We start from the raw sequence: 25,278 nt of genomic DNA on the forward strand, positions 1-25,278 counted from the left end.
AAATGTATGGGTTGCTATGTTTGTATGTGTGCCAAAGCAAGGCCTAGCCCTGTGTGACGCATTAGAAATTAAGCCATGTGGGCCCTTGAAATGGCGGCTGCCTGACCTGTGAAGTGGGACAATGGGATGTGAGGTCACTGCGCTGGCGGGGCACACCGTGGCGGTAGGCGGTCGAAGACCGCTGTGCGAAGACGCATTGGTTAACATTGAAGCCTATGGGATTCAGGAGCCAATGACGATGTGCGCCGGCGGTCGCGGTACGCACCGCCGCGGTACGCACCGCCGCGGGCGTGACCGCCATTTCCTATCTGCTTAATCACTCGAGACCTGATCATCCACAGGAGAGGACCTATACTGCAAGTGCTGCTGTGAACTCGGTCTGGAAGTGACAATGGCTGCTGCGACTGGGGAAAGGGCCCCTGCCTTCACGTCTGAAGAGTTGGACAAACTTGTCGATGGGGTCCTCCCCCAGTATGCGCTACTCTACGGTCCTCCAGACCAACAGGTGAGTACACTGAGTGCACATTGAATGGGTTATGCCTGTGTGGAGTGGGGGGGATGTAAGTTGGTGGGGTGGGGAGGAAATGAGGAGTGCAACGCACGACAGATGAGAGAATGGGACACATGGCAAGGTTGGGGAGGGGGGGGCATGTACTCCAAACATGCAGAAATGTGACGTTTTCTCTTTCCCACCCTGTACATGTCAAACAGGTGAGCGCCCACCAGAAAATCGATATTTGGCGTGCCATCGCGAAGGAAGTCCGGAACTTGGGGGTCCACAACAGACGGGGCACCCACTGCCGCAAGAGGTGGGAGGACATCCGCCGCGGAACAAGGAAGACCGCAGAATCACTGCTGGGGATGGCCTCCCAACCTAGGAGGGGTGCCAGTCGCACCATGACCCGCCCTGATGTCCCGGATCCTGGCGGTGGCCTACCCTGATTTGGATGGGCGCTTGAAGACATCACAGCAGACACAAGGGGGTGAGTATCAGCACATTCTCCTATCTTTATGCGCAGTGGAGGCGTCTGGGTGGGGGAGGAGGGCTGTGGGTGACATTAGGCCAGGGCGCTTTCTGTAGTGTAGTCCTCTCCCTTAGGCATGGCCCTGTGCCCCCGGCCCCCACCTCTGTAGGCTGACAAGTACAGCCATTGATGGTCCAGCATCACCCATGTGCGCGTTTGACGTCTCTTGACCTGTTGTCCTAGTCAGTAGTACTGAGTAGTGTACCCCGAATGCGCGGCTTAGTGCATGAGGCTCCTGTGTCTGTCCTCTCCGCCAACGGTGTTGACATTGCATGCACTCAACCTGGTCTTCTTTTTTCTCCCCCCACCCTTTTTCTTCATCTTCTTGTGCATGTGTGCATTAGCATCATCAGGCGGAGGAGATCTGGCATCGGAGCACGAGGGAGCTGCAGGTCACAAGGCCCCGGTGGGCCCAGGAACAGACACCGAGGGCACCAGTGACCCAGAGGGCGAGGGGAGCACCACAACGGGGACCGGTGGTGAGACAAGCGACACAGACACATCCTCGGATGGGTGCTCCCCAGCGGTGGCGGCAACATCCGTGCCCCCCGCCTCTACAGGTACAGCCGCCACCCAGCGCACCAGCACCGCCCTCCCAGCAGCCCCTCAGTCTTCGCTCCGTGCCCGTTCGCCCAGGAAGGCGCGCGTCTCCTTCGCCCCAGGCACCTCAGCCCCTGCCTCTGTTACCCCTGCTGCCCTCAGTGCGGAGCTCATTGACCTCGTGAGGACGCTCATTGTTGGGCAGACTACCCTTTTTAATGCCATCCAGGGTGTGCAAAGGGAGGTGCAACAGAGCAATGCGTACCTGGAGGGCATTCATTCGGGTCAGGCTGCCCAACAATGAGCGTTCACTGCTCTGGCCTCAGCACTGACGGCAGCCATTGTCCCTGTTTCCAGCCTCCCTCTTCTGTCTGCCTCCAGCCTGTCTCTGTCTCCTGTTCCTCAGCCTATCCCATCCACACCATCAGACCAGCCTGCACACACCTCAACACCCAAGGGCAGCTCATCCAGACACAAGCACCACAGATCCCACAAACACTCACCCAAGCAACACACAGATGCAGACACTCCAACAGTCACTACCACCTCTGTGTCCCCCTCCTCCTCGTCTTCCTCCTCCCTCCCTGTGACGTCTACACTCACACCTGCATGCACCCCAACATCAGCTAGTGCTTCCATCACCACCTCACCCTCCACTACAGTCCTCACACGTGCAGTCACCACCCCCACTGGCATTTACACGTCCCCTGTGTCCTCTCCCACTGTGTCTGTCACCCCCTCTTCCAAGACACACAAACGCAGGCAGACACCCACCCAACAGCCATCCACCTCACAACAGCCTACAGCACCAGCACCTTCACCCAATGACAGCACACCTGACTCTCCTACAACCACATCCTCTTCCTCCACTCCCATCACCACTTCTCCTACCCTTTACCTTGGACCTAAAAAACTTTTGCTGTCTAATCTTAACCTCTTTCCCTCCGATGACCTACCCCCTCCATCTGCAAAGAGTCCCAAGAGCACCACAGCCACCACCAGCCTAGCTTCGAGTGTCACTGTTGTGCATGGGTACTGGAGTCCACCCTTTGCCAGCAGTGACACTTCGATCAGCAGCAAGGACACCTCCAGCCCCCCCCCCCGGCAAGAGGACCCGCAAACACAAGGGCCGCCGTGCGAGGACTGACACGGCTGCCCCCAAGGAGCAATGTGCGCCCACTTCACCAGCCACAACATCTAGGGGAGGCAAGGGCCCGAGAGCCCCATCTAAGGAGCGGAAGGGCAGCAGGAGCCCGGAGCAGGTGGGCCCCACATGTCACATCCCAGCAGCGAAGGAGGACACTAAAGAGCCCAGGACTCCGTCCCCGAAGGGTCCAGAAACGTCACGGTCCGAGGGCGACTGAGCAGGGAGTCCAGCCCAGGTCTAGCTCCCTTGACCGACTGGATGGGTACCGCTGAACAGGGCCCCGCCGTGAAGACAGGTACCGCTGAACAGGGCCCCGCCGTGAAGACAGGTACCGCTGAACAGGGCCCCGCCGTGAAGACAGGTACCGCTGAACAGGGCCCGCCGTGCAGAAGAGCACCGCTGAACAGGGTCCCGCCGTGAAGACAGGTACCGCTGAACAGGGCCCGCCGTGCAGAAGAGCACCGCTGAACAGGGCCCCGCCGTGAAGACAGGTACCGCTGAACAGGGCCCGCCGTGAAGACAGGTACCGCTGAACAGGGCCCCGCCGTGCAGAAGAGCACCGCTGAACAGGGCCCCGCCGTGAAGACAGGTACCGCTGAACAGGGCCCGCCGTGCAGAAGAGCACCGCTGAAAGGGCCCCGCCGTGAAGACAGGTACCGCTGAACAGGGCCCCGCCGTGAAGACAGGTACCGCTGAACAGGGCCCCGCCGTGAAGACAGGTACCGCTGAACAGGGCCCGCCGTGCAGAAGAGCACCGCTGAACAGGGCCCCGCCGTGAAGACAGGTACCGCTGAACAGGGCCCGCCGTGCAGAAGAGCACCGCTGAACAGGGCCCTCCGTGAAGACAGGTACCGCTGAACAGGGCCCCGCCGTGAAGACAGGTACCGCTGAACAGGGCCCGCCGTGAAGATAGGCACTGCTGAACAGGGCCCCGCCGTGAAGACAGGTACCGCTGAACAGGGCCCGCCGTGAAGACAGGTACCGCTGAACAGGGCCCGCCGTGAAGACAGGTACCGCTGAACAGGGCCCCGCCGTGAAGACAGGTACCGCTGAACAGGGCCCCGCCGTGAAGACAGGTACCGCTGAACAGGGCCCCGCCGTGAAGACAGGTACCGCTGAACAGGGCCCCGCCGTGAAGACAGGTACCGCTGAACAGGGCCCGCCGTGAAGACAGGTACCGCCGAACAGGGCCCGCCGTGAAGACAGGTACCGCTGAACAGGGCCCGCCGTGCAGAAGAGCACTGCTCCGCTGGGCCCTTCCTCTCAAGCACCGCTCCGCTGGGCATCGCCATCGCAAGCACCGCTCCGCTGGGCCCTTCATCTCAAGCACCGCTCCGCTGGGCCCTTCATCTCAAGCACCGCTCCGCTGGGCCCTTCATGTCAAGCACCGCTCCGCTGGGCCCTTCCTGTCAAGCACCGCTCCGCTGGGCATCGCCATCTCAAGCACCGCTCCGCTGGGCCCTTCATCTCAAGCACCGCTCCGCTGGGCCCTTCATCTCAAGCACCGCTCCGCTGGGCCCTTCATCTCAAGCACCGCTCCGCTGGGCCCTTCATGTCAAGCACCGCTCCGCTGGGCCCTTCATCTCAAGCACCGCTCCGCTGGGCCCTTCTTCTCAAGCACCGCTCCACTGGGCATCGCCATCTCAAGCACCGCTCCGCTGGGCCCTTCATCTCAAGCACCGCTCTGCTGGGCCCTTCATCTCAAGCACCGCTCCGCTGGGCCCTTCCTGTCAAGCACCGCTCCGCTGGGCATTGCCATCTCAAGCACCGCTCCGCTGGGCATCGCCATCTCAAGCACCGCTCCGCTGGGCCCTTCATCTCAAGCACTGCTCCGCTGGGCCCTTCATCTCAAGCACCGCTCCGCTGGGCCCTTCATCTCAAGCACCGCTCCGCTGGGCCCTTCATCTCAAGCACCGCTCCGCTGGGCCCTTCCTGTCAAGCACCGCTCCGCTGGGCATCGCCATCTCAAGCACCGCTCCGCTGGGCCCTTCATCTCAAGCACCGCTCCGCTGGGCCCTTCATCTCAAGCACCGCTCCGCTGGGCCCTTCCTGTCAAGCACCGCTCCGCTGGGCCCTTCCTGTCAAGCACCGCTCCGCTGGGCCCTTCATGTCAAGCACCGCTCCGCTGGGCCCTTCATCTCAAGCACCGCTCCGCTGGGCCCTTCCTGTCAAGCACCGCTCTGCTGGGCACCGCCGTCTCAAGCACTGTTTGTGGTTCACTGTGCCCACCATGCCTCCTCCTTGACCAGTGGAGACTGTCATCCACCTGATGGACTGTGGCTTTGCACTCCCCAGGATGGTACAGTGGGCAGCCCACCCACTGTAGAGACTTGAGAGACTGTGGCTTTGCACTCCCCAGGATGGTACAGTGGGCAACCCACCCACTGTAGAGACTTGAGAGACTGTGGCTTTGCACTCCCCAGGATGGTACAGTGGGCAGCCACCCACTGTAGAGACTTGAGTGACTGTGGCTTTGCACTCCCCAGGATGGTACAGTGGGCAGCCCACCCACTGTAGAGACTTGAGAGACTGTGGCTTTGCACTCCCCAGGATGGTACAGTGGGCAGCCCACCCACTGTAGAGACTTGAGAGACTGTGGCTTTGCACTCCCCAGGATGGTACAGTGGGCAGCCCACCCACTGTAGAGACTTGAGAGACTGGGCATGGTGGCTCCTCGTGGATCTGGCGTCGTGGACTCATGTGGCTGTGGTGCTCCTCCCTTCCCTTCCCCCTGAGGTGCCTGTAGTTTTTACATCAGATGCCCCTGCAGTGTTCTCTCCAAAGGACTCAGGTCTCCTGTGTGGGCTTTGCCCTTGTTTTGCAAAACTTTGGCCCACGGACATGTTAAATTCGTAGGATGTGCAGGACTTGTTACTTCAGTTATACACTGATGTGTATATATTTTTTTTTATTGTAAATATTTTTCACGGTTGGACAATAATTTTCAGGAGCTTTTTTTGTACATAAATATTTATCCCAAATTTGGTTATGTCATTGTATTTTTTACGGGTGTTTGGGTGGTGTCACTGTGACTTGTTGCTCTGCATTGGTGTGTACATATTGGGGGGGTCGCATATGTGTGTGCCCGTAACCTTTCGTCCTCCCCCCTCCCGTGTGTCGTAGGTGCAGTACTCACCGTTGACGTCTGCGCCGGAGTTCGTACTCGTGGTAGATGAGCAGGTAGACGAGAGCAGGTATGATGTTCAATTCGGGTTCCATGCTGTCCTCCTTCCGCGTGGAGTGTCTCGAGGTGAGCGTTTTCCATTGAAAATGTCTGTTTCCGCCGTGTTTTTATCGGCGGTGCTCCCGCCCCGGAAAAGGTGGCGGATTGGTGGGTCGTGATAGGGTGGGCGGTACATTGTCTGCCGCCTGGCTGTTGGCGGTGACCGCCGCGCTGTTTGTTTGTTCCGCCGTGGTGGTCGGAGTGTTAAAGCGGCGGCCTGTGTTGGTGGTTCCCGCCAGGGTCAGAATTGCATTTTTTTGACCGCCGGCCTGTTGGCGGGTTGGCCGCCGCTTTATCACCGACTGCCAGGGTTAGAATCACCCCCATAGTCCTGAGGGAGTGGCAAAGGCTGTTTTTTCTTTGTCCTCTATTCTCATGGGTATTTGCCAATATCCCTTTGTGGGATCAAGGGTGGATAAGTATCTGGCTTGGCCCAATCTCTCAATAAGTTCATCAATCCGTGGAACGGGATATGCATTAAAGTGGGTTAGGTTATTGACCCCACGTTAGTCCACACAAAACCTGGTACTTCCGTCTGGCTTGGGAACCAGTACAACCAGAGAGCACCAAGGACTGGCTGATGGCTCAATAATGCCAGTTGCTAACATGGACTAGACTTCCTGTTCCATAATCCTTTTTTTGCCTCCGGGATGCGATATGGCCTCTGCCGGGAAACTTTATCTATTTTGAGCCGAATGGGGTGTTGTACTAGGGTGGTTCTTCCCGAACACTTAGAGAAGACGTCCTGATTTACACCTATCAATTGGACAAGTTGCCTATGACAGGGTCCTGTGAGAGCGGGATTGAGCCATGGTCTGGACATGTCAGAAAGATCTTGGGTAGGGAGGGAGGGATACGGGATTTCTTCGGTAACATCATGGGTGATGTAACGGACGGGCTGCCCACAGGTGGGTTCTAACCATTTTTTAAGGTGATTGTTATGGTATATCTGTTCCCTTTCTCTACCTTGGGGAATGGCCAGTTTATATGTGGTGGGGTTAATTGGTGTAATAACGTCAAATGGTCCCTGCCATCGGGCCAACAGTTTGTTTTCAGTTCTAGGGAGTAGGACCAACGCCTTGTCTCTTACGGTTAAACTACGAACTACACTTCTGGCATCATACACCTGCTTCTGCTTTGTCTGAGCACCACGTAAAGCAGCGTGGGCTTTTTCCCACACTGTATGAAGATTTTCTCTCAAATCTCGTGTATAGGTTAAGAGGTCCTTTATTTTCTCCTCTGTGTCTTCCCATTGTTCGGCTAACATATCAAGCAGGGTACGGGGCTGTCGGCCAAACAACATCTCAAAGGGACTATGTTCTAAGGAGGTCTGAACGTGGGTACGAATAGCGTATAATACAAGAGGTAGTTCTTTCTCCCGGTCTTTACCCGCCTCTGATATGCTTTTTTTCAGAAGAGTTTTAATGGTCCTATTGTACCTCTCTACTAGCCCGTCTGTTTGTGGGCGATATACCGATATACAGAGGTCTGGATTTGTTTCACCCCTAGAGATCGGCGTACCTCTGTCATTAGTCTGGACATGAAGGGGGTCCCTTGGTCAGTCAATATTTCTTTTGGGAAACCCACCCTTGAAAAGAACTCTATCATTGCCTGTGAAATGGCTTTTGTGTGCATACTGGGTATGGGGATCGCTTCCGGATACCGGGTGGCACAATCCACCAATACTAAGACATATTGCCAGCCCCGGACTGAAGGTGTGAGAGGTCCAATAATACCCATCCCAACTCTGGAAAACGGGATGTCTATAATAGGAAGGGGTTGGAGGGGAACGGGTTTATGTGGAGAGGGATTATGCAGTTGGCATTTGGGACACACTGCACAATGTTTATGAATTTCCCCGAATACCCCAGGCCAATAGAACGGTCTGAGCACTGCTTCCTCTGTCTTTTCCCTTCCCAGATGACCTTTCCCGTTATCCCCATGGGCTAGGTGTAACACCTGCTGACGGTGACTCCTAGGTACAACCAACTGTAATTCTTTTCCCCCCTTCGTGGTGGGTCTCCTATACAGTAGGTTATCATGGATCAGGACTCTGGGACATACCCCTTGTTCCTCTGGAGACAATGCTTGCTGCCATGCGTGTTTCAAAGCGGGGTCCTCGTTTTGATTCCGCCGAAAGTCTCCCGTGACTGTACAGACTTTTCTAGCAACCTCTGGTCCGTCTCGTGGTAGGGATTTCTGTGCATAATAATGTCACTACTCCAGTTTCTGTCTCCTACTGAGGGTAACCCGGGCTTCTTTGGGTTCCTCCTTTTCCGATCCACTGGGTGCCTCCTCCCCCCAGGTTCTCAAGAGATGTTCTTGCCTTGCTTTATCTAACAGAGAGGGGAAGTCCTCCTAATCGGTTCCGAGGATTATATCCTCGTCCAATCGGGGAAGCACCCCCACCCGTAGGGTCTCAGTCCTATCCCTCCACTTCAACCATATGGTAGCCAGTGGATAATACAGTTGATCGCCATGCACACATGCGATTAGGACCTGGGTTTCCGAATCCTCTTGACCAGGCAATACTAGATCCCCCCTAATCACGCTCTGGCTACACCTTGAATCTATTAAAGCTGTTCTTTCCACCTCATTGATGATGATGGACAGGGTATATTTTGGTTTCTCCCCTCCAGACCAGAATACCCTCCCTCTCGTCAATCCAATCTCCATGGGTTCCTCAGCGTCTTTTCTATGGGGGCAATGTCTGGCGATATGACCCCACTCCGAGCAGTTATAACACTGGGGCCCTGTGCCTGGGCAACCGGGAGTCACCGGGGCGGCTGGTTGTGTACGTTCCCGGACCATGGATTAGTACTGGCCGATGAGTGGTATTCCTAGTCATGATGGGTCTGACAGGAGGGAGAGGAGGGGGTCTGCTAGCTGTAGCACGGAAGTCCGGGCCCCTATGAGATGCACAGGCAAGATCCACAGCTGTTTCGTTAGTGAGCCCGGGACGTTGTCTTACCCAGTTTCGTGTGGTAGAAGGCAAAGCATCCAAATACTGTTACAGGACTATAACGTCAAACATTTCTTCCCTGGTTTTCTCTGTTGGATGTAACCACCTCCCTGCTGCATGCTGGACTCTATAGTATAAAGTGTGAGGGTTCTCCTGATGCTGCCATTTCACTTATCTGAACCTAGTGTGGTAACTTTCACTATCCAACCCTTTCCAAAATAGTTTTCTTGATCTCCCTGTAGGGTAGAGTGCCACCGGGATTAATAGCTTGGTAAGTTGCCTGCAAGTGGCCTGTGAGTAGTGGGGCTATATACTGGCCCCATTTTTCCTCTGGCCAGTTGGCTGTGCTGGCAACTCTCTCAAAGTTTGTGAAGAAAGAGTCTGGGTCCTCCTGTTCCTGATAGCGCTGCAGTACACTACTTGATACATTAGGGTGTACCTTTGTATGGGCGATGGTGTCTGTGAGCTTCCCCAGGGCTGTTTCATGTACCAGCTGGTTGTTGGCCATAAGTGTTGCCTGGCTCTTGAGAGCTGTCTGCAACGCCTCACGTTCCTCTTTGGCTTCTTTCATTTGTTGCTCCCAAACCAGCTGGAGGTGTTGCTGACCCTCTGCCAACTGGGCTATCATGACGGCCATCGATGCCTTCTCTTCCATGGCGGCGGTTCTTCAAAATCTCACTTCTGACACCACTTGTAACCGTATTGGCGTGTAGTAATCACACATGAACCGGTTGTTCTATGTACAAGGTGTTTATTTTAGATATTGTGGGTTAGAGCCAGGGTAGTTTTAGGTCTTTCTTCTTTTGTGTTTCTTTCTTCTGGCTTGTTATGGATGTTTTAGGTATCGGATTATGTTCTTCACACTTCTCCTTTGTCTCCTCGTCTCACAGGTTCCCCGGGAAGCGTATGTGGAGAGAAAGAGAGGAACAGAGGTAAGCGATTTATTTAAAATACTCTGGGGTTTTGTTATTCCCTTTTCTGTCTCCTTTCTTGTCTTTCCTTCTTTTGGTTCCTCTCCACTTTGGTATCTTTTCTTCTTTGTATTTGTTTTCTATAACTCTGTTCTATCTCCTTCGACTGGGATTCTTCCTAGATCTATCCTTTTCCCTTTTCTTCCTTTATAACGAATTGTACCAATCTAGTAGTCTCCTATTAGCCTTCTTGGCTGGTGAATCTCTGTGCGCGGTGCCTTGGTGCTGCCTCTATGCTTTGTGCTCGATGTTTCAGTGATTTCATGCGATAGTGCTCCACCCCTTCTCTCCACCCTCCCTCTCCCTCAGGGCAGTGCCCTCATGCACCTGGAACTGCCACACTTCTCCGGAAGCGTGGCGGGGTGCAGCGTTCCGTCTTCCCTGATTCCTGCTGGTAGGGGTCCCGTCTGTGGTGTCCGGTCCCGTCGCTGGGATGAACACCGCTCTTCCGTCTCCAGGCGCATTTCGCGTCTCCAATCTTCTTTGTCCTCCTCCACGTCGTCCTCTCCGTCTTCTCCTCCAACTCCGGTTCCGTCTCCGTCTCTGCCTTTCTTTCCGTCTCCTCTGATCCCTTCTCGTTCTGCTACTGGGTCTTTTGACCTCCCGGCTTCCCGCGCCGAAGGTCCCGTCAGCCAATCACGGGAAGGGAAGCCGGGGAGGTCTGGAAAAGGCGCAGGCAGCGCCAGCACCAGTCAGTTCGATGTGCGGGCGATCCACAGCTAGCCCGTCACACAGTCGTAATACAACTAGCCAAAGTTTTTGCTCAATTTTTTTTTTAAATGTTATATTCATTAAAATTGCCAGTGCATGTTCACAGTTAGGTTAAATTTGAATGTTTACTGTACTTTGTAAAACCTATATATCTGGAACCCTCCGGTGGAGCTTTTCCGTTGTAGTGCCTAAAAATACACTTTACTTTTATAAATTGGTGTTGGATTTCCTTAGTGTTTCGGCTATTTCTAGTTCAGTTATCTTGGTGCTGTTTAAATGCCTAACCCTTGTTCCTTTTTGTGGGCCGTGCTGCTCAGAACCACGGCTACCCAGGGTTGAGCTAGAGGGCCAACAATGTCCGCTCCTCAAATCAAAGTCTTTCAACCATGTTGTGACTGCACAAAATAGATGTTGGTCAAGGTCTCACATTAGGTGTGTCGTTGGTGTTTGGGTTCCCAGCACGACTCCTCTTGCAATTGAAGTGCTACTGGGACTGGAAAGTGAAGCTTTATTTCACTAAACAAAAGACTGAGCCATAAGCTTTGTGTAGATCATGTTTCAGCTCCAAGTTGAGGGCACGGAACCGCTCTTGCGCCCGAGGTCGTTGTTCCATGAAGACCTCTGCGTGGTCAAAATCTTCTAGTAATTCTGATCGATACTTCTAATACCAGATCCCCCACTTTTTTAATATTCTCCTCGGTGTGAGACTGGATTTGGAAATGATCAAGCAGTATAACTGTGCACCCATAAATGGCATGTGGTTGCTCCGTCCCAATGTTGTTTCACTCCAGAAATGACTTGTGGAAATGCATCTAAAAGCCACCCAAATGCACTGACATCAGTTCCTTTCTAAGACCTATCCGCACTAGATTCCTCCTTGGTGCTTGGAGTTGGACCACAACTCTAAGGTCTGTTGTGACTGTGCTTTGATTAATCTAATGCCATCTGGAACTGCGAGATGAAGCTGTCAGACATTGTCAATACAGTGACTGGTCGAACGGAAAGTCCTGTTCATGCCACAGATCTTTATCAAAGCCATCAGGCAAGTCCAAAAAGAAACTCTTAAAGTCCATGCAGGACTCTACCCCTTCCTACCACTCGCAAGCTCCTGAGAAGGCTCTAGGGTGTAACATACCATTACGACTGGCTCCAGAACTTAGGGGGTCATTCTGACCCCGGCGGTCTAAGACCGCCGGGGCCAGGGTCGGCGGGAGCACCGCCGACAGGCCGGCGGTGCCCCGCAGGGCATTCTGACCGCGGCGGTTCGGCCGCGGTCAGAAGAGGCAAACCGGCGGTCTCCCGCCGGTTTACCGCTGCCCTTAGAATCCCCCATGGCGGCGCAGCTTGCTGCGCCGCCATGGGGGATTCTGACACCCCCTACCGCCATCCTGTTCCTGGCGGTTCGCCCGCCAGGAACAGGATGGCGGTAGGGGGTGCCGCGGGGCCCCCGTAAGAGGGCCCCGCAAAGTATTTCAGTGTCTGCTAAGCAGACACTGAAATACGCGACGGGTGCAACTGCACCCGTCGCACCCCTGCAACTCCGCCGGCTCAATTCTGAGCTGGCGTCCTCGTTGCAGGGGCATTTCCTCTGGGCCGGCGGGCGCTCTTTTGGAGAGCGCCCGCCGGCCCAGAGGAAATGTCTAAATGGCCGCCGTGGTCTTTTGACCGCGGTGCGGTCATTCAGCGGCGGTACCTTGGCGGACGGCCTCCGCCGTCCGCCAGGGTCATAATCAGGCTCTTAGTCTTCTTTGGAGCCAATTCCAACTCATCCAAGAGCAACACTAGTTTCCATGGCCTTCAACTACACCGCAGCTCTGTGACGGCATGCTGTTCCTCTTTGGCATGCTGCCGGCTCCCACTGGTGCTCGTCAGGTGAGGACCTCCAACTGGGACTCCACTGGCGGACCCACCTCCAGCACCAGTTGGAACCTCTGGACCTGTTTCGGGTCTGACATTGGTCTTGGCACCACAACCACACCAGACCTCAGAGCATCAACGCCGGACAACAAAGTGCAACCTGTAGTGCTCACAGTGTCTGATGGGTTACCCAAATGCTGTGGCCTAGAGAAATCAGACTACGGCCTTGATCGAAATCAACTCAGAGTCAGACACTTTGCCCTTACTCCATGGAAGCACTGTGATCATTCACAATCTTTTCAGCATTGACTCTTATAATATCTTAGTGATCGCTACGATGAAGGTGATGAGTTTGCTCAACAATGATCTCAGGACAGCTGGTATGATGAGCTTCAAGATGCCAGAGGGCTATACAGTTCTCCACTCAGTGGACTGATCTCCACACCTGGGCCACCTATTGAGGAAAGTGCCTACTTCGTGTAGTGATACGGAAGGAGGTGTGGCTGAGGTCCTTGTCCTCTAATTTCATACTATGGAGATGAAAACGAATGTATTTACTGCCGTCCTTCAAGCCGGACAGGACACTACAGAGTCACTATTTCGTTTTTAACAGAACCCTTAAGGACACCTTTCCAGGATGTGGGCAAAGCTGTTTTCCTGACTGCAGGTAAATAGGCACATAAGAAGGCACACCACCTTGCCCAGATTCTCAGCACCCGACCCCAGAAAGTTTAGTGGTGCAAGCGTCCGCAAGCAGAGGAAATCCAAACGCCTTCCCTACCACTTCATATGGATAGAGAATTAAAGCAGCTTAATACACTTGAAAAACACGTGTTCACTTCCCCATGTCTACTTCTAACGTCCATCAACCTCAACTGCCTGTTTGGCCACTATGCTCCTGCCATTTGGGACTCTGACGCTCAGGTACTTTCTGCATTACTAGAGGACTTGGTCCCCACTCTTACTGTAGCCATTCACAATGGTAGTGATGCAGCAGTGTTGGCTTTGGGCTTGATACCATGGATGCCTTGTTCGGGCAATAGAGTACTTTCAGTTCACTGTACTCCCCTTTGGTCTCACCAGTGGCCCTCAGGTGTTCACAAAAGTGATGTTGGTGGTTGCACTGCATATATGGAGGGCAGGGTTCCAGTTTTCCCCTACCTCGATAACTGGCTATTACAGCCAGCTCACCCTAGGCAGTAGTCACCCACCTACAGACTGCAGCAAACCTCTTGACATCCTTGGTGTTCACTGTTAACATGCCATAGTCACACCTGAGTACTTCACATGTACTCCTTTCATCAACCTATTCTGGACACAGTGCAGTGACATGCTTTTCACCCAGAGCAGAGAATCCAGGACATTTGATCTGTGATACCGATGATTTAACCTCTATCCTAGATACCAGTGAGGATGTCATCGAGGCTACTGAGCTGATGACTGCCTGCATCCTGCTGGTCAACATTCTGGGGGGCATAGGCAAGCTCTGTAGTGGAATCTGAAGTGCTAGTGGGCACAGCATCAGGTGAGTCTCTCTGAGTATGTGTAGATTTCGGAGGAGACCTGCAGTGGTCGCTCTTGGATGTGATTGGAGCCGTGGCAAACCCCTCTCCTTTCCCCACCCGGAGATCAGAGTGGTGACCGATGCATCAATTCTGTGTTGGCGAGGCCATCTGGGTGAGGTGGCGATCAGAGACATCTGGTCTCTGGTGGAGGCCTGGCTTCACATCAGTCTCCTGTAGTTGTGGGCTATTCGCTTGATGTTGAAATCCTTCCTGCCATCCATCAAATGGCGGATAATGCAGGTGCTAGTGGGCAACACCATCGCCATGTTGTACTGCACCAAGCAGGGCAGGCTGGGGCGGTGGACCCTGTATCAGCGGCCACCATTGAATTCTCGTGGTGGCACAATACCTTGCAGGATCTTTGAACGGTAGGGCGGACAAACTCAGCTGCCAAACAGAACTAATGGATCATTAATGGCAGCTACACCCGGAAGTGTTGTATGGTCCCTTCAGCGAATGGGGTCAACCTTGGCTCGATCTCTTTGCAACTGCAGAGAATGCACCGTGTGCACAGCTTTTCACATTGGAGTTCCCAAGTCAGAACTTTCTTTGAGATGCATTCTGCCTAGAGTCAGCTCAGGGCTCTTGTATGCCTTTACAGTGTTACCTTTCCAGCCCGAGGTTTGAAAAAGAGCAGGAACGACCACAACCAAGTTATCCTCATGGCACCATATTGGGCGAGGGGATTGTGTACATTTGGACATGAACATCACTCCTTTGATAAGGGTGTAGTATTGGGAGGACATTCTGTCTCAGCAGCAAGGCGATGTCCTGCGCCCGGACTTACCCAATCCTTATTTCCATGCTTGGAGATTGAACAATGCTAATTGACCTAATTCGACCTTCCTCTGGAAGTAATTGATGTCATTCTGGCACCAAAGGGTTCCATGTAGGGAAGTACCACCTTCCGGACATAGTTACCCCAACTTTTTGACTAGTGTCAGTACGTTTAGACTAGTGCAATGGGATCCTGGTAACCAGGACTCCAGTGGCAGTGTTCTCTCCTCTAAATTTAGTTGTATGGTAACTTTTGCATCCCACACTTGGCATACTGGTGCACCCATGTAAGTCCCTAATATATGGTTCTTAGGTACCCAGGCTATTGGTACATCTGGGGTCCCCCATGGGCTTCAGCATGTATTGTACCACCCATAGGGGCCCGTGCAAACTGGGACTGCAGGTCTGCCATTGCAGCCTGTGGAAATAGTGCATGCACCTTTCAGTAAAACTATATGGTTTACTTTATATCATGGCCACTGTACTCTGACCCTGTAAGTCACCCCTAATGAAGGCCCTTCAGCCCAAGGGCAGGATGCATGGTTCTAGGTGTGAGGGCACCCGTGCATGAGCAAAGGTGCCTCTACAAACCCCAGACTCCATTTCCTGGGATTTGTAAGTGCGGGGAAGCCATCTTAAGGTATATAGTGGACACTCGTCAACATGAGTTGTCCAACTCAATAATGGTGTCACTGAACCAAGGCATGTTTGGGATCAAACATGTTGGAATCACGCAACTACACCGATTCCAGTGTTAGTTACATGATACCATGTACTCTGGGGGTTCCCTAGGGGTTCCCCTTAAGTCTACCTGTACAGCCTTGCAGGGTCTGCATGCCAGCCTGTGCTGCTGCCGAGCCCAGACACTGTTCTGCCTTCCTACTACTGAGGTTAACTTGGGCAGGGAAAAGTAGGTCAAAGGATTTCCTGTAGGATAGAGGTGTGACCACCTCTTCTTTAGAAATAGGTGTCTGAGCTGGGGTGAAAGTGCAACTGAACGCCACCAGACTGCTTTGAAGAGCACATTTGGTGCCCTCCTCTCATAAACAAGTTTGCACCAGTGCAGGAACCCCCAGTTTCTGCTCTAGCACGAAACCACAGAATGGACAGGGGAGTGACCACCCCCCCGTCCAGCTCCTCCCCTACGGAGTTGCACAGAGCTCTGCCAGGTGGCCACTTGATTCTTCCATCTTGGAAATAAGAAGAGCAGAGGCCCCTGGGAGCATCGACTGGTTACAGGCTGGCATCCCTGATAGGTGAGCCACTGCAGTAAGTGTCCAACCCCCTCCTGGGTTACTTAGGGCTCCATGGCCGTGCATCCTTCAGAGTCACAAGGACTCTCTCTGCATTTAGGAACCAAGAAGGAATCTCCCTTGGAGTGAAGGAGTCCCTCCCCTGCACCCTGCTGTTCCATGGACTCTTCAAGGCTCTGCAACACAGGTGGTGGTTCTGTGGCTCTCCAGAGGTCTGACCCATCTTCCTTGCACCTGAGAAGTCTATGGTCCCTCGATGGAGCTGCTTGGCTGGAACCCCTGTGCACCTGGTCTGCTTGTCGTTACCAAGGCTTGTTGGCTCTTCAGTCCGAAGACCTCCTAGCTCCAACGAGCACCGGCCTCCAGCACTCTCCAGATCCAGGAACGATGTCCTCTCTGCAACTACTGTGACATGGGCAGCCCTCTTTGTTGTGCAGGTGAGACCTCCCTGTGCCTGCTGCCAGAGGGTCCTGCTTGGGGCTCCAATGATTCCTGCTGGTTCTCCTGCTTGCTGAGGGCTGGCCCAGACCTACCTGAAAAGGTTAGGTCACCTTGCTGGTCCCCACAAATCCTGCAAACCTCGGCAATGCTTCCCTGCATTTGCCAAGGCTTGTTGGTGGTCGTGCTGACCACTGACCCCTTTGCAATCCGACGACTGGCGTCAGATAGCTCTTAGTCAACTCAGGGTTCTTCCTGCATCGCCTGGACTCTACAGCTGCACTTCTTCGTCCACTGTCCCACAGGAAAGCATCTTCTGCTAGGGTGGGCATTGCCCTCCTGCACGACCTCGGCACCTCTGGGTGGTATGGACTCTTTCCTTAGGTCCTCTTCTTCCGGAATCTACACCTGGATTCCTCCTATCTGGTCCATGGGACACAACAGTAGCAGGATCACAGAGGTCCCCAGTGACTTGAACGAGAGGTTCCAACACTACTTCACTCCTATGCACCTGGGCTCCCTGATGTAGGTACTCAATTGTTCTGGATATCCATGGGTGGGGCACTGTCTAACCTCCCTTGTTCCAACGGGTTTCCTCTGGTTCCTCTGGGAAAGATCCTAGAACTTGAAAACTCCAACTACCACTTCCCCTTGCTATCCTATGGACACTGACCCAGGGTTACAACTCTGCACACTGGTGCCTGAGGAATCCTGTCTACTTACCTTCGGTGTTCCTGTGCTCCTAAGGCTCCTTGGGTGGTAGTTTGGGGTCGAAGTGATTCTTGCATTCAATTTACTTAGTACATGGTTTGCTCCCCCCCTCCCGCCATCCTCCAGTAGGGGCACATGTCATTATATGCCTATACATACCATTTTCAAAGAATATTTTTGTATGATCATCATATCATGGGTTAGAAGATATACCAAAGTTAGTTCTAGTGTGTGTGTGTTACAATAAACATAGACTATTTATCTAACACTGGTGTGGTTCTTTCCTGTGTGTACATCACTGACTGACCTGTATGGTATTTGCAGCTGCTTTACACCCTCCTATATAAGCCTTAGCTGCTCACCACAGCTACCCCTCTGAGAGCTCTGGTTATCTAGAACCTCCTATATGATCACTAAGGGTTTGCTGGACTCAGTACAGGGTGCATCACCTATTGGTGTACATCATGGAGAGCAAGCCTCCTACATTCCTCCACTAAATTAGTCTACGCGTGTTGTTAGGGCAAGTTTGTGGCTTAAATGCGGTACTCAGCATATTGATACTATTTGAAGTGTTGCTTTTTGTGGTGTCTCCAGCCCAGCAAGAAACCTGCTTTAGGGACAGTTACAAGTTATGTTTTTGTGGTTGCCCAGCCAGCCCTCTTTAAGTAACCTATTGTGAGCATTTTAGAATAAGTTTCCACCCGACACCTTCCATATGCCTTGGTGGGACCTGAACGAAGTCTGCACATTCCTAATGTGTACTTCCTTTGAACCGCTACACAGGTGTCAGTTGCAGCTCCTCACTCTAAAGACTGTTTTTCTCATGGCCATAACAGTGGTGTGGTGGGTCTGTGAGCTACAGACTCTCTCTGTCAACCTACCATACAAAACACTCTTTACAGACAAGCTGGTGTTGAGGACCAAAGCCTTGTTCGTCCCAAAAGGGGTTACTACTTTTTATGGTCGGGTAAAGCATCACCCTCAGCTTTCTTTGCTTTACCTCACCCCTCTAAGGGGAGAAGATACTACATCAGCTGGATCCCTAAAGAGCTCTTAGCTTCTATATTGATTGTACCAGGGGACATTGTGTGGAAGACCAGCTCTTTGTTTTTTGCACTAGAGCAACGAAGGGCAAGGCAGAAAACAACTATTTCTTGCTGGACTGTTCTCTGCATCCAAATCTGCTATGCACTGTCCAAGAAGCAACCTCAAGAAAGCCTGCTGGCTCATTCCACTAGACCTAAGGCTCCTAGCATTAAGTTGGAGTGCATCTTCTGGATATTTGTCAGGCTGCTATATAGACGTTGCTCCTCACCTTCATGAAGCACTTCTGTCTGGACAGCCAGGTCCAACGAGAAAGGAACTTTGCCAGCTCAGTCAAGCAAGATATTTGAACCAGTTCACAGACCTACCATCTGGGAGGTACTGCTGTGGAATCTATTCAAAAGTTGAGGAAGATGTGACCTGATGTCACTGATGGCCCATGGATGCCTTAGTAGGTTAAGAACTTTAGGAAGGCTGTGCTGCTTAGGTCTGATAGATAACTCTAGCAGCATATTCCTTAGCTGAGAATATTCCTCAGGCATCAGACTGGATCTGTAAAATCGTGATAAATACCTCTGCACGTTGGTAGGTTGCTCTGAATGACTCTGTGTCAACATTTTCATCACTAGATGTGACGTGCATTGTGCCTATATAGGTGCTAAGACAGTTCACTGACCTCAGTTCCTTTTCTGTCCAGAATAGCTAACTCGGTCAATTTTTTACCATTTTGTTGATGGTTTGTCAACCTTTTAGAGCCTTTTTGCTCATTGTGTGCCTTGGGGATGTCCGTCAAGAAACCTTTAGGTTTAAAATCCTGTGGAGCCTGTCACAGACAGATGTCTGTGACAGACCCCAAACTGGTTTGCTTGTTGTGCCTGAAGCCAGATCATGACTCCAGCTCTTGCCCAGACTGCCATATAATGAACCCCAAAGCAATCCAGGAATGGGCATTCAAGCTCCTGGCCGCTCGATACCGGAGGTCTCAACACTTCTCCAGGTCCTGGGCGCTTGGAAGGTCCCAGATCCCCTGTCAGAGCTGTTCTGGCTGGTTGTCGTCGAGGTTGAAGTAGTCATCAGGTTAGTCCCACAAGAAAAAAGAAAACGTAGAAGTCGAAATACTCTTCGACTTTGCCAGGTTCAAGGTCCAAGTCTTCAGACGAGACATGGGAACAACATCAAAGGTCTAGCCCCCACTCCCACACGTCCCCTGCAGAGCCACAGTCTGGGTCTGCTCCATGCCTCCCTGCATTTCCTGGAGCCAGAGCAATTCCTGCAGAATCCTAAGAGTTCTGTAAGGCCATGCACCTCATCTTTGCCATTGGGCCCCAAAGGTTCAAAAGGTCCCCCGACTGCGTTACCGCTGGCAGGTTTGCCTTTGCGCAAGTCAGGCCCCCTTGATCCATTCCTGAATCCCTATCAACTCCAGATGTGAATCCACAACCTTTGCCAGGGTTCGGTTCAGTGGCACGATGGTGTTCCTGGCACTATTGACACCCTTTGGTGGCACTGATCCAATAGTCATTCTCGACTCTGATACCGAGCCGGACTGGCGTACTCTGACGTCGACCCTGGTGCCCACCAGACCATGACATTCAGGGTCAAGGACAGTGACTCCTTTCCCTCACAGGACCTGTGAGGACTATGACTGGGGTGGATCTGAGGATGTTTGCTGCTACCCTGACACCTCAGTTGACCGATAACAACTGGTATGAGGACCTGGCGGATGCCAGTGGTTTGGACACTTCTCCAGACACTGGCCTGGTCGCTCCTCCTATAGTGGCCACGGAGGAAGGGTCCTCCTTTTCTATGGTGCTGCAGAGTGAGGCCGAAGTCCTCGACCTCATGCCACTCTGGGTGGCAGAAGTGCTTCAGCCTCGGGTGTCCCACACAGAACCCCTTCTGACCTTCACTAAAGCTCTCTGTGATGTCCTACTTGCACGGGCACTCTTGTGCATAGGAGAACTGGATGCCACCCCTCTCCTTCGGACTCCGCTTTTCTCACCCAGCATCCCACCCCCTGAAAGCCTGGTGGTGCAGGCCTCTACTTCTAAGGTTAATCCCAGCGTGCTACCTACCAATCCGCCAGATAGGGAGTCCAAGAGGCTGTATATCTTTGGGAAGAGAATTTTCTCTTCCATAAACCTTGTACTGCGGTCAGTGAACACTGTGTGCCTCTTGGGCCACTGTGTGGGACTCGTGCGCAAGCGCTGCCCATGGTCTCGGAGGAAGGCCTTAGCCGTACTGACCCAGGCTATTGCAGACGGCAGTGATGCCGCCATGTTGACCATCAGATGCGGGTTCGATACACAAACTTATTGGGCAGGGCTATTGCTTCATCAGTGGAGCTTCTCTGCGGTACCTGGCTGAGATCAACTGGCTTCTCAGGGGATGTCCAGGTCAGCCATAAGGCTGATTCAGCGCTTGAGCACCTTAAGGGAGAGTAGGGTCACTGTACGGTCATTAGGGCTCACCATGATCCCACACTAGCCACACTCTTCTTTTCTCTCCTTCCGTGGCTACAGTATGGGCTACCACCTGCATCCCTTCCAACCCAACCACTCCAGCCAACAGGCTTCCCATCGTTTTCATGGCTGCTGTTCCCACTAGACTCAAAGCCAGATATCTGCCCAATATGCTTCCCCTCCCCCTGACAGGTGCTGCCTCCAAACCTCTTTAGTATGAACTGCACTTACACAGGCCCCCTGTTGGCAGGATCAAGTACCACATTGAAAACTTTGTATAAGTGTGTATTTCAAATTGTCTGGTAGTGGCAGTTACAGAAACCCTACCATTCCCACCACTGTCGTCAGATCAAATGACAGAGACAACCTCTCTCTGTTAAACCAGGAAGTACAGGCTCTCTTGGCCAAAGAAGCCAATGAGAGGGTGCCACAGTCAGAAGTAGGTTGTGGTTGCTATTCCCATTGCTTTCTGGTGCCCACGAAGGACGAAGGCTTCTGCCCTATCTTACACCTGCGCCCACTCAATGCCTTCCAGAGAAAGGAAAAATTCAAGATATTTGCTTTTGCTCAGGTCCTGCCTGCTCTCGACCCTGGAGACTGTTTGGCAGAGCTGGACCTGCAGGACACCTGTTTTCATAACCCCATCCTCCAGACCCTTTGGTGTTACCTGCAGAGTTCAGTGGGACAGATGTTTATAGTTCGCTATTCTCCACTTGGGTCTCACCAGTGTCTCTCGGGTGTTTACCAAGACGATGGCTGCAGCACATCTGCAGAGGTCAGAGGTTCCAAGCTTCCCTACCTCAATAACTGGCTGCTGAAGGCGGGCTTGTCCCAGGCAGCCATCTCTTACCTGCACAACACTGCAGGCCTGCCTTCACTGGGGTTCACTATCATCTTGCGAAAGTCCCACCTGACTCCTTGGATGCTCCTTTTTAACTGAGCCATTCTGGGCACAATGCAATTCTGCACCTACCCTCCGGAGCGAGGAGACCAGGACATTCAGGCTATGATCCTGATGTTTCAACCTAAATCCTGGATTTTGATGAGACTGATTTTGAGACTGTTGGATCTGATGGCCTCCTTCTGGTGAAGTACGCTCAATGGTATATGCAAGCACTGAAGTGGGATCTGAAGTCCCAGTTGGCACAACACCAGGGGAATCTCTTCGACCTGGTCCAGATTTTGAAGGTGACTGTGAAAGATCTGCAGTGGTAATGGGCAGTGACTGAGTCAGGGGTAGACCCCCTCCTCTCCTTTCCCAATCTGGAGCTGACAGTAGTGACCGATGCACTGCTTCTGGGCTGGGGCAGCCATCTGGGAGAGGGGGAGATCAGATACCTCTGGTCTCTGGTGGAGACTCCGCTCCACATCAGTCTTCTGGAGCTAAGGGCAACTTGCTTGGCATTGAAAGCTTTCTTGCCCTCCATGAAGGGAAGCTAGTCCAGGTGTTCGCAGACAGTACTACTTCCATGCGGTACTGCAGCAAGCAGGGTGGAGTGGGGTCATGGACCCTGTGTCAGGAGGCTCTGCGCCTCCGGACATGGCTGGAAGTCAGAACATTTTCCTGGTCGTACAACACCAGGTCGGATCTCTAAATGCCAGTGTGGACAAAATCTGCTGTACATGTTTTGCCAACCACAAATGGCGACTGCATCCAGAGGTGGCTCAAGGTCTCTTTCAGAACTGGGGAAGAACCGTGGCTATTTGCCACAGAATAGAATGCACAGTCAGCACTTCATGAATGTAGATTGAGTGGTGACAGTTCAGGGTATCCATCCTCCATACTAAGATTTGTGATGTCATCCTGGCCACCAGGCAGCTATCGAAAAAGACTGTATAAGCCTGCTTTTGGAACAAGTTTGTAGCTTGATGCGCTGACAAACATATTGATCCACTATCTGGAAGTGTTTTTTGTTTTGTCTTTAGCGCTGCAAGCCCTTGCACTGGGCACAAACGGGTATCTTTCGGCCATAGCTGCTTTCTTGCTGTTGCCGGATCAACCCTCCCTAGTCATGTCACTTGTTTTGACATGTTTCCTGAAAGGTCTTCAACAAATGTTTCCTCCCAAGCCCCAGTGGGACCTTACCTTGTTTTTGATTCATTTCATGCGTTACCCCCTCGAACCCATACATAGTTGTCCTTTCCAACTCCTGACACTCAAGACTGTTTTCTTTGTGGCCATCAAATCCGCTAGGAGGTTCAGCAAGTAACAGGCTTGGTCTGTGCAAACTCTATACACCAGCTTCTTCACATATAAACTGCTTCTCAGTACCCGTGCCTCTTTCCTACGGAAGCTGGTAATGCCTTTCCATGTCGGCCAAAGCATCATACCGCTGACATGCTTCTCTCTGCCACACCTCTCCATGCAGTGGGAGAGACTCCACCATCTAGACCTGAATAGAGCATTCTCCTTCTATCTTTTATCTTGAATGCACAAAAGAACATCTAGTAGACATCCAGCCTTTGTGGGGTTCACTGGTACAAAGAAAGGGAATTTAGTGCAGATGTGGACCATCTCCAAATGGATTGTACTCTGCATTAAAAATCGCTAAGCCAAGAAACAGCCTCCTGAGGGCTTGTGGGTTTATTCTACCAGAAACAAAGCTGTGCCCACTGTGTTAGCTCATGGAGTCCCTGTCCTTGACATCTGCTATGTTGGCTTCTTTGCACACATTCACTCAACACTACTGACTTGGCAGTGAGATCCATTGTGACAGGCAGTTTGCCAATTTGGTCCTCCAGGACTTTTTGGTATGACTTAATTCGCAGACCCATGTCCCAGAATGGATTGCTTTGGTATCTATTCTAAGAGAAGGAGACTACATCTAGAAGACTAAATCAGATGAACAAGTTACTTACCTTTGGTGACGCCTTTTCTGGTAGGGACTTTATCTAGCCTCAGATTCCTTACTGATCCTCCTATCTTCCCCATTCTTTGAACTGTAATTCTTTGCCTGCAAGGTCCTTGTTGGCCCGTAGTTCTAGCACACTAGACAGAACACCTTGATGTGACTCCATGATTCTGGAACAGAAACAGTTACATAGAAACTGAGGTCAGGGTGCTGAGGAGACGGCTATATAGGCACTGTACACGTCACATCTGGTTCTGCTGATGTGGAGCCATTCGGCGCCACCTACCAGCACCCAGAGCTACTGCTCAAGATTTTTGAGATCCAGTCTGATGCTTGGGGAATATTCTAAGTTAAGGAATCTGCAGCTAGATAGAGTCTCTACTAGAGAAGTGGAACAAGGGCCAAGCACTGATTGATTCAACTTAATCAGTGGCTTTCTGCTGCTCCTGACTTGTTTGATGTACTTCTTTTTAACTTCTAAGGCCCAGCAAAAAGAAGGTGAGTGACTGTTACAAATGTGTCCAGCAGAACCACCAAAATAGCAAAGTTTTATTTTCTATAGTTAACTTGTTACTTTAATTTTGCCAAGTCTTCTTTTATCACTTTGCACACGTTATGCTTTTGCTCGTGAGCACTGTTCTCAAATGATTAAGAATATCTTGTTATAGGTATTGGAAAGCGGCATTGTTTATTTCTTACGTGTAATTTAAAAAATTATGCTTTAACACATAATGGTGCAGTACACTGTAATCCACCACACTCCAGTCCAATCCGCCTCACTCCAGTCCACCTCACCTCACCCCAACCAATCCACCCCACTCACTCCATTCGACCCCACTCAATCCAATCCACCTTAGACCAATGCCATCTACCCCAGACCAAATCATCCGCTTCACTCCAGTCTACACCACTCACCCCAATCCACTCCAATCCACAATCCAACCCTCTCAACCTACCCCATTCAAATCTGCCCCACTACCATCTGCCCTACTCCAGTCCAAAACAATCTGTCCCACTGCAATCCAAAATAATCTGCCCAATCCAATCTGGTCCCCACCAGTCCAAATTTATCTGCCCCAATCCAATCTAAACAATATGCCCCACTCCAATCGAAAACAATCTGCCCCACACCAATCCAACACAGTCTACACCACTCCAATCTGCCGCACTCCAAACCACAACAATCTGCCCTACTCATTCTACCTCACTCCAAAAGAGTCTGTCCCACTCCAACTCAAAACATTCTGCCTCACTGCCCTTCTACAATCTGAAACACTCTGCCCAACTCCAATCCAAAACATTACTCATGTCCAAAACAATCTGCTCCACTCCAGTCCAAAACAATTGCCCCTACTCCAATAAAGAAGAAAATCTTCCCCAATCCAGTCCAAAAAAGTCTGCCCTACCCCAGTCTGCCCCACGCCAATCGAAAACAATCTGCTCCCTCTAATCTAATATAATCTTCAGCATTGAAGTCTAAAACAGTCTACCCCACTCCCATCCAAAACAGTCTGCCCCACTCCAGTGAGCCCACATCAATCCAAAACAATCTACCTCGCTCCAAAACCATCTGCCCCACTCCCATACAAAACAATCTGCCCCACTCCAATCCAAAACAATGTGCCCCATTCCAATTAAAACAATCATCACCACTCCAATCCAAAGCAATCTGCCATACATCAGTCTGCCCCACACCAATCTACCCACTCCAATCTAAAACAATCTACCCCACTCCAATCT

At 52.1% G+C, this 25,278-nt stretch overlaps 1 protein-coding gene across 1 annotated transcript in view; it reads left to right on the top strand.

Moving 5' to 3' along the window:
* The window catches only part of LOC138258720 (Bardet-Biedl syndrome 1 protein-like), a 235,056-nt gene that overhangs the window by 164,654 nt on the left and 45,124 nt on the right, over positions 1-25,278 (top strand). The window contains exon 5 of the mRNA XM_069206001.1: positions 9,788-9,829. Within this exon, the coding sequence (XP_069062102.1) occupies positions 9,788-9,829 (42 nt within the window). The remainder of the gene's footprint in view (positions 1-9,787; positions 9,830-25,278) is intronic.

This window comes from Pleurodeles waltl, chromosome 9, assembly GCF_031143425.1.
Source record: "Pleurodeles waltl isolate 20211129_DDA chromosome 9, aPleWal1.hap1.20221129, whole genome shotgun sequence".
Classification (NCBI taxonomy): domain Eukaryota; kingdom Metazoa; phylum Chordata; class Amphibia; order Caudata; family Salamandridae; genus Pleurodeles; species Pleurodeles waltl.